At 44.8% G+C, this 10145-nt stretch overlaps 1 protein-coding gene across 1 annotated transcript; it reads left to right on the forward strand.

Annotated features, from left to right (window-relative positions):
• Positions 1–611: 611 nt before the first annotated feature.
• Positions 612–9186, forward strand: dnajb5 (DnaJ heat shock protein family (Hsp40) member B5). The gene is given in 6 exon segments (XM_026342539.1): positions 612–745; positions 1007–1125; positions 1855–2133; positions 2892–3394; positions 3396–3530; positions 7243–9186. Coding segments are annotated over 4 exon segments (1101 nt in total). The 5' UTR covers positions 612–745; positions 1007–1125; positions 1855–1904; the 3' UTR covers positions 7477–9186.
• Positions 9187–10145: the final 959 nt, after the last annotated feature.

The raw sequence follows: 10145 nt of genomic DNA on the forward strand, positions 1-10145 counted from the left end.
TGGTTGTTGATCTGCTCTGGACTGGGAACAGCGGTGAAGCCAGGGTGGAACATTTGGCTTTCAGGATGTCCTGTGTGTTTTGATGCAAGTTTAATGTTGGTCTAATGATCATTGTGGGACATTGGGGTGGTGGTTACTGCTGTATATGTAGACAGTCTAGGTCATGCTCAGGCCAAGTCAATCATTGTGTGTACATGCACTCACATAACCAGGCTGATTTTAATGTTCATGAGTTAGGAGATCACAGGGTTTGATCTTGGGGTACCTGCTGCAGTTGGAGTTGGCGTGACGTGTGGTTTTAAGGTCAGGACATTGAAATATAAGGTCAGGGTTAAAAGATTGAGCTTGATGTCTCCACAAAAATAGAAAATGTGTGTGTGTAGTCATTGGATGACTCAGTGCAGTGTTTATCCAAAGTTATAAGACACACACACACACACACACACACACACACACACACACACACACACACACACACACAGTTTGATCAGGACTCCCCCTCTCCCTCTCTCCTAATATGACTCTGTTTCCCTGCACAGTGCACCTCACAGCTCTGATAAGCCTTCTCAGACTGGCAAATCATTTAGGAGGGCAGTGTTAAAACAGCGACACTCCAAGTCTCCAGTTAAACTCAATCCTGGAACAAAGAGCCCAGCTGGATCCTGGCTCAGACAGAGGGCTGGGTCTGCTCCCCTGACTGCAAACGGATCTTTTTTAGAGAGCCAAGGCACCAACATCGTGCTCGGTAAGAAAACAGGCATTTCTTTATGTAGAGATGCAGTTTGACACTGTAGAGTTTGGACTAGTGGAGATCGTGACTGTGAGATTCAGTGGGGGATAGTTTAAATGAAGTGAAATACATTAACCACTAAACCTCTCTAAATCCAGCTGATCACGTTCATCCTCGCTCCGAACTAAATGATACTGGACATGATGGATGTAGAGTAGGTTTGTTTCCCAGTGAAACGTCAGATGCAGCTCAGTGTTTGGTCACCGGTTATTTCAGAGCCAGTGATCCTCCCGGAGTCCTGACGTCAATTTCTAAGGACCCAGCAGCAGCAGCCGGGGCGGCAGCAGATCAGAGACAGGAGGAGAAGCTGTGCCATGCTAAGAGCTGTCTGTCTGGTAGGACTGTCTTCATTTCCTTTTTCTTTTATTCCGATTTTATTGCCTTCTCTACCTTTGATTTCGCGTTGGCCCGATCTGTCTGTCCCTCGTAGTCCGACTCACTGGACGGTCCCACACGGACAATCAGGCTCAATGCATGTTGGTTAAATATACCCGGCGTTGGGATTTAAAGGTTTTTGTACTGTAACATCGACCCGACAGGCTAAATGTCTCTGTAGAGGCTGAGATGTACCCAGGTTGTTTTTTTGGTGGTCGTGATTTGGTGACACAGACTTTCTCCGTGTCCTGTTCAGAGACACTGCAGTGGTTCCTGCTGTCTGACAGTCTGCGTGTCTCCGTCCAGCCCAGCTGAGGACAGACCATCGGTCTGGACACAAACCAGCTTTACTTGATCTCATATCTCTGTGCGTTTCATTTATCATCAGCTTGATCAAAGGGCTTCTCCCTTTGATCAAGCTGATGTAGGGGATTCCTCTGGTCTCTACCTGACTTTACATCAGCACTGCGACCACATCCCCATAGCAACAGTTAGTGAAACCAGCACTCTGTGTTCCCATGTCCAGCCCTCACTAAATCCACTAAATCCACTTCACAGAAAACCCCTGAAGGAGAACACTTGAGTCCACTCTGCACCTTTGCCAGGACACATTTAGTCTGCTGCTCTGGGCAGAATTCACCTCAGAGGAGTAATTATAAGAGCCTAACAGTAGCCCTGTGTCTCACCAGTGACTGACCACAGCCTGAGCTGAAGAGGGAGCTCCCACTCCTGAGAGTGTATGTGTGTGCGCGCAACTATGGGGAAGGACTACTACAAAACCCTGGGGATCCCCAAGGGCTCCAACGAGGAGGAGATCAAGAAGGCTTACCGGCGCATGGCGCTGCGCTTCCACCCTGACAAGAACAAAGATGCCAACGCAGAGGAGAAGTTTAAGGAGATCGCAGAGGCCTACGAGGTCCTCAGTGACCCCAAGAAGAGGGCCGTCTATGATCAGCTCGGAGAGGAAGGTGAGGAGGGGAGAGTGGACTGGGGAGGGGCATGTCTGGATTTGATCCTGTGTGGTGACTGTGTCTGTGTAGGATCTGGAGTGGAAGCGGTCACAGAGTGCAGCTCTGTCAGTGAAGCCCTGTTAAACAGGCGTTATGATGGATTAAGTTGTTATTGAAATAGTTCAGGCTCAGACTCAGCATCTAATATCACCGTGGAGGACTTTAGTGGGCTTCAGTCACTTAGGTAATAATGCTGTGTCTCTCTCGTCAGTGTTTTATGTTTGTGTTCGTGTGCAGCAACATGTGTGAATGTCTTCTGTTACCTTTAATTTCATCAACACGCACCAACTAATGCTTCACAGTCTACCTCAGCTGCTAGTGTAGTGTGTGTGTGTGTGTGTGTGTGTGTTTGTGTTAGCTGACAGACATATGGCTTGAGACCATTACGTAGTTGAGATATGAATAGCAGTGACTGCTGTAGTTTGCAGTTGTGGGTGTTTTGTGCATGTGTCTCTGTTGAAAAGGTGTACATGTGTGAGAGCTAGAGTGACCTGGCATTTCATGAGTTCCTCCACCACCAGCACTGTTAGAAGATCAGTGATGCTGTGGGATTTTTCCCGCCCACGTGGACTTCACTCCTCTCTCCACTGTTACCCACACAAGTCCTGTGTCTGGTATCTGAGTTTGTACTAATGTGTGTTTTCAGTTAGTGGGTGTTTGACTGTGTGCATATACATGATAGGTCTCACATTCCTCTCTCTCTTCATCTCTCCCAGGTTTAAAGACAGGAGGCAGCAGCTCCTCAGGTGCTCCTGGCAGCTCAACGTACCACTACACCTTCCATGGAGACCCCCACGCCACCTTTGCCTCCTTTTTTGGCGGCTCAAACCCCTTCGACATGTTTTTTGGCTCCAACCGCGGCCACAGCCGCTCTAACGGTTTCTCCTTCCACAACGACCACGGCAATGATGCAGAGCAGGACATGGACGTGGATGAGGATGACCCCTTCGCTCATTTCGGAAGACAGTTTGGCTTCCAAGGGGAGGGCCGCAGGAGGAGGGGCGCACCGTCGGAGCGCTTGGGGGCCGGGCGAAAGCAGCAGGACCCTCCGGTGGTCCATGAGCTGAAGGTCTCGCTGGAAGAGATCTTCCACGGCTGCACCAAGCGCATGAAGATCACCCGCCGCAGGCTAAACCCAGATGGACGGAGCATGAGGACAGAAGACAAGATCCTCAACATCGTCATCAAGAAGGGCTGGAAGGAGGGGACCAAGATCACCTTTCCAAAAGGAGGGGGATGAGACCCCTGAGAACATTCCTGCTGATATAGCCTTTGTGCTGAAAGACAAAGGGCACACCCACTTCAAGAGAGACGGTTCCAACATCATTTATAACTGCAAGATCAGTCTAAAAGAGGTGGGTTTGCCCCTTTTTACCTAAGCTCTCTCTCCTCTGTCTTTTTACTCGTCTATCTTCAGTTATGCAAGTAGAGTAGATAATCCTGCTGAGTTTGATTCCCAGTGCAGCAAACCATTTAGAAATGCAATGCATTCACAGAGCTTTTGGATGAACACTTTGTTTCCCTGTTCTTGTTCATCATCATTTGACTCTCTCAATTTTAACAAAGTTTGGATGATGTGTTAAAGTATAGCTGTAATTTTAGGGAGGGATGATGTTCTGGATGGGTGTTTTTATCAAAAATGTTGAAGTGGATGTGTTCGTGTGTTGCTGGAGGTCAGGATAAGCGAAAGAAGAATCCCTGTCACTGCAGTGTGAGAGGAGCAACAGTAATGTGGTACCCTTGTGTGACAGGGATAGATGCATCATCCTCACTTGTCCTGCACTGCTGTAGAAATATATGAAGCTACACACAAGTGTATACGGTCGTGCATCGTCAATCATATTTGTTAGTTTAAAGATGGGTTGTGGTGTGACAGTGGTGACAATTCATGGTGCTATGACTGTGACTGGCAGGACATTTAATTAGCTGCTCCTGTGAGGACACGGGGTCCAGCACCAGCTTTGTTGTTTCACCAGCCTGTTATCCATGTGAGTTAATAAGGGCACATTAGAGTTTGTTGAGTAACAGGAAGTGGTACTTGATCAAACCTGCACAGTGATTATGATTGCAGACCTCTCACAGCTAAAACATTTTGCTCTTACAAAAGTCACATAACTGACTTAATGTGATGTAGCTAAAGACAGGATGGGGGAAACGCAGGAGATTGGGTGAGGATGGGGTTGGGGGGGGGGGGGGGGGGGGGGGGTATCAGGGGACTATTAGGAAGTGGGTCAGATGATTCAGTATCCAAAGCAAATAGGAGCTCATATTCCACTGCTCCACTCTGCTCTGCTTCCCTGAAGATGCAAAATGCTGCAGTGAAAACACGGCACCGGTTACATGCCGCACAACACACACACAGCATACTGTGCCACATACATATACAGTCTGATAAGCCAAGTGTTAGGCAGCGCTGCAGTAAAGATTATAGCCTATGCAGGAATATGGTGTTGAGGGCTGAGACTGGTGATATAGTTATATTCTGTCATGTTTTGACTGCTCTATGAACCCCCGGCTGTTTGGTTGCTCAGTTGTGTTTTGTGCCTGAAGCGTGCCCTGATAAGCAGCTTAGTTTAGCGCTGCTGAGCTCATTTGACCACACTGTGGCATCCCGGGAGACACGGCTGGAGGCAACTTGCAGCCCCTTAGTGTCTTCACTGTGACAGCAGTCAGCAGCAGTTTGAGAGCTTAGTGCGACTTTGACATATTGATTTCCCTGAAACCAACCTGTACCTGGATCTTAAAGGAGGGTCTTTCTGGCTCTAATGATGCCTCTGCAGTGTGCCGTCTGTTGCGGTGCATTTCGAACTCCTGTCACTGCTGCATTCCTCAGAAAAACCCACAACATGTCGGTTCTAACTGTAGCTTTATACAGTTCCTCTTCTGTTCTCATTTTAGAAAGCCGGATAAATTCTTTTATAATTTAGATTTTTTACACAACATTGCTAAAAAGGAAAATAACTATTATGGTCCAGCGTGTACCAATTGTCTTAATTGTTAATATATGGCTCCAGGGAATGAGTGCAAGTCTACAGCAATTCTTACAAACAGAAAACTCTCAGCGCGTCCGCGTGTTTGTGTCAGTTTTTAGAGCTACTGTATGCTGTCTGAGCAGAGGCTTATGTAATCAGTGGGCCCTCAGATCAGCTGGTGGTGTGAATCGAGCGTCATGACAACCTGTCTCTACGTGTAGTGAATGGAAATGTTCAACAACAGCGACTAGTCTCCATCACAGTCATGTAATGTATGTATGTGGGTAAAAGGAGGATGATGTCAAACTCTGAAGCAGCTGCTCTGCTTAACTGAACTTCAACTGTGCGTATGTTCATGTCTGTTTGTTAAAAAAAAAACTCACCAGACCAGACACGAAAATCCCCCCAACTTTCTTGATACAACACCGGCCACATAATAACACGGACTGGGCCTTAGAGGTTAAGCATGTGCCAATGCAGGGAAAATCACTATTACATCATTAGGGGCTTATAACTTAATGGAGACATTACCAAGCACATTTCTCAGCAAGGAGTTGTTCCTAAATAGAAGATTCCCTTTTTAACCAACCTCATTTAAAGTCGTTCGACATGGACTCAGCCCCTCTCCCTCTTACACCAACAGTGACGTGAATGATTTTATTATGATTGAGCAGTTGTTGATCCACCAGCAACGAATCAATGGACTGCCGTGAAATTTTGTGCAGATATCCATTTTACAAAGAGGATGAATCATAACAACTTCTTTCCAACTTATTAGATGAAGATTTTCACCCGTAATTATCTATGTGGATTGACACAAAAATCACAGACAAATCATGGTTCCCAGACAATATAATGGCTTCGAAGATATCCTGACAGTGTATCATTTTGGTTGTTTGCTGCATGATGTCTCATGAAGTAACTACTACATTCACTGCCTAATTTGTAATAACTAAGACAGGTTCTTTGACTTTTCATCTCTCTACAATCAGTACAATTTGTTCTGTCCACTTGTTTAATACAAAATATGTGTTGTTTACTGCTAAATAGCACAATTACCATACTTAACTATGATGGATTACAATGTAGGATATAGCTACAATATATTACTATTATGTTCTTTAAGTACTTGTTGCCTTTATTGGAGAGGAAGAATCAAAGGGAGGGATGACGTGGTGCAAACATCTTCAGTCAGGCTCAGATTTGTCCATTTGATAACTAGAACTACTTTTATTCACTGACCTGGTTTTCTATAGTAAACCATTTTGTAACAGTTGCTTAGAGAAGCTTTATATTAGAAGTTTGTTATTCATCAGGGTGTTCATTCACAGAATTGTGGCTTTAAATAGTTCTTCCTAGTTGGTGCAAATCTGGTGAGTGATGCTCACTGGAAAACCTGTGAAGTCGTGATAGCCACAGGTCTCCGTGTTTAGTTTAGCGCTCTCTGCGCGCTTAGTGGATTCATCAGGCACTGTGATAAGGACGTGAGGCTTAGTGTGTGTGTGTGTGTGTGTGTGTGTGTGTGTGTGTGTGTGTGTGTGTGTGTGTGTGTGTGTGTGTGTGTGTGTGTGTGTGTGTGTGTGTGTGTGTGTGTGTGTGTTCTCTCTCCTCGTCCTGTCAGCCCTTCTGACAAGCCCTCCAACTATTTACGAGCTCAGCCGATTCCTGCCTCACTTCATTAGTCCTGCCTATGAGGCTGTTGCTAAAATTAGTTCCCTGTGCAATGTGTAGCCCCTGCAACACTGACACACTTTTTACGCACCCACCTAAACACACACACAGACAAAAACTTTTCCGCTGCCAGTTCATGTTTTCCTTATGTCCCTGTTTACATATAATTCTGTATCAACTACACGCCACAGAGATGAAATCTATCCTAGATGATTTGGAGGTAATGCCAGTTTTTTGTGTCTGACATACATAAACAAACATGAACACACAAAGAAAACACGAGTTTGACTTGAGAGAACGACACAAGATTAACTGAAGTTTGGAGTTTATGGAAACATTAGGTCATCTGGATATTCATGGCTTTGGCATTTCATTCCTACTAAAGCTATTAACCCTCCCATTCTCCCTTTCCTCTCCTCTCCAGGCGCTGTGTGGCTGCACTGTAAGCATTCCCACACTGGAAAACCGCATCATCTCTCTTCCCTGTCATGACATCATCAAGCCAGGGACAGTGAAGCGACTAAGAGGGGAAGGCCTCCCTTTCCCCAAGAACCCATCACAGCGCGGTGACCTCATTGTGGAGTTTTCAGTTCGTTTTCCTGACAGGATCCCCCCTCAGTCCCGGGAGATTATTAGACAACACCTCCCCCAGTCGTAGACGGACTCACCTCCAACTCCTCCACCACCGCACACTCTAGACTAAACCTAGAAAAACACCCTTAACACTCGTCATCTACCTTTCTCATATATGTTGACCCTTGTTGCAGTCAACCTTCCTGTGTCCTGTGTTAATGCGCACAGCATTAAACAGACTGTGGTAAGTGGGAACTTCACAGTTCGAGAGGATAATGGAAGAACACAACCGACACAAATGGCAGCACCAGGTTGTCCTTTGGCCCAAGCACACACACAAGCACCCGAGGAGTGCTGAGGATGGACTCAGCTAAATCGCGGCTTTTACCCGAACCTCTTTTCTTAACTCTGTTTTTTACGGATTTATCTGTGGTTTTATATGCTGTCCAACTCTCTGATCCTCGTCTTTTTGTGATAGGATGAAGCGTGAGACATTTTTTAAAAGAAACTTTTTCTTTCCTAGAGGAGGTTTCAAATAGGATTGTTTATTTTTACCTTGAGTGTACCAGCAGCTTCAGTGTATTCAGTGCGAACCCCAGTTTCAACAGAACTCTCCCACTCACATGCTTTAGTCTAATAGAGCACTGTGCTTAAGTCTGTAGGACATTTACTGTATAGTATGATCTGTCTCCCCCCAAATCAGTTGTACTGTGCCACAGTCCACTTAAAGTCCCACGTTACTAGCATATCTCAGCTGCATTGGAAAATCTGGGAATGACAATCACATACTGTAACAGCAGTATAAGCTCGGATAACACAATCTACACATTATATGGGTGCTTTCCATTCTGAGCTGTGTGGCTGCTCTGAACAGAATAGCCTGGCTCGGTATCTGAGTAACACTTCGGTGCCTTAGCCCGGTGTCATACCACATATGTGAAAACACACACCCAGGTCACACTGTAATATATACAACCAGCCATGTAAAGTGCACAGACGACGCCCTATGCTGTGTTAGACATTACCTTTGGGAGCTAAGTCATTAACTAAACAGTACTGTATGTGAGCAAGGACATGTGTAAAAGAGAGATTCGAAACAAGACTGCTGAATTTTGCCATTGCACCCCTGTAAAGTGCCGTACCAGTACAGGTTGGATTTCTCCGAGGAAAATAAGTTAAAACGAATTAAAATACTTGAGATTCCTCCGAGAAAACCCAGCTTTGTTGTGTATACTCTGCTTTCTCTTGTGCCACTTGAAGGCCATGTCTCGGTGCTACTGTACGCGGTGCCAAAATAGACCACGTTGGTGTCTAGTTTTTGGTTTCATTAAGTCCTGAATTAGTGATTTGATCTGTAACATCTGTACATCAAACTGTATGTTTTTTTTTAATTAGTAAACCTGTTTAGGAAGCAGGTTACGTAGGGGCGCTTGAGCTCTACCTACTGTAGTTTACAGCAATGATTAAATGTATGTATACGTACGTTTTGTTCAGACTGCCCTAATAGTTCATATATATCATGTGTATGGAAACATGTCTGACTGCAACATGTTAATAAATGCACTTTTTATTTCATAAAGGGTTGATCGCTGATGATCACACGGTGGGAGAGACTTGAATGACTTATCTGAGTGTATGAGCAACCTGCATTTCAGAGCCTCAGAGGATGCTGGACGGTGGCTACAACCAGAATGCACATGCTGCTGCTGCTGAAAGACTCACTGTCACTACTTATGTGCATTTGACAATATTTATGATCTTTTCAACATGGAAACAAATAAACCAAATGTGTGAAGTCAATGGTTTGTGTCTTTACTATCACCTCTTATTTCTTTAAATAGTTTTTTTTCCACCACTATTGATAATTCAGTCCATATATACTCAAATAGTTTAAATAACACTAGTTGAAACTCATTTATCTAACAAGGGGTTATGATAAATAGGGATGTGATGCATGTACATATACCCAGGTTTCAAATACATTATTTGTGTCACTGAACACTGTTGATATCTGTTTGCAGTCTGGATCATTTCCATTAATGGCAGCATCCATCAGTGGAAGCAGACCTTGAGCTCTGCCTGTTTAAATCCAGATGGTCAGCAGCTGAATACTGACCCATCTACCACTAAGATCCAACAAATACTTTTACTTATTTACTTAAGTTTTGATCTGTGTGTGGTTGTCCAGCTGTGTTAGAATATTAGTCAATCACACTCAGTGCAAGCAGACTGCATTAACACACTCAGATCAAGTGAAATAACTGCAGGGGACAGAAAAGTGTGAGCATCATACGGAAGGGATATGGCAAACAATTAGCGCACTATGGGAGGGCTCTCTGAGATGTGGTGCAGTAACACCACACTGTGACTAATGTCGTATAACTGTATCAGCTATTTGTGACTGTGGGGCTGGGTTCACAGAGGGTTTACATTTCCACTGAAACACTCTATTCAGCCCAGTGAACAAATAAAATGGCAAAAATGCTCCGTTGTGTCCATGTGTGATGGCTGTTTCTCTGTGAAAGGTTTTGCAAATCTAATCATCATTCACAGAGGATCAGAACATGGTGCACCCTCGGGGCCCTCACAGTTTGACAGTTCATCCCTAACGTTGGGATCGATCAACAATATGGCTTCATCTGTAGACTGACAAGTTGTCACGCAGTGGTTTTAATCTCCCATTACTCTCAGCAATGTTTGTTAATTTCTTGTTCCAGTGTTTTGAAACGGTGATTAAAGTGCTCAGGATAACTA

Source organism: Anabas testudineus, chromosome 9 (genome assembly GCF_900324465.2).
Source record: "Anabas testudineus chromosome 9, fAnaTes1.2, whole genome shotgun sequence".
In the NCBI taxonomy this organism is placed as follows: domain Eukaryota; kingdom Metazoa; phylum Chordata; class Actinopteri; order Anabantiformes; family Anabantidae; genus Anabas; species Anabas testudineus.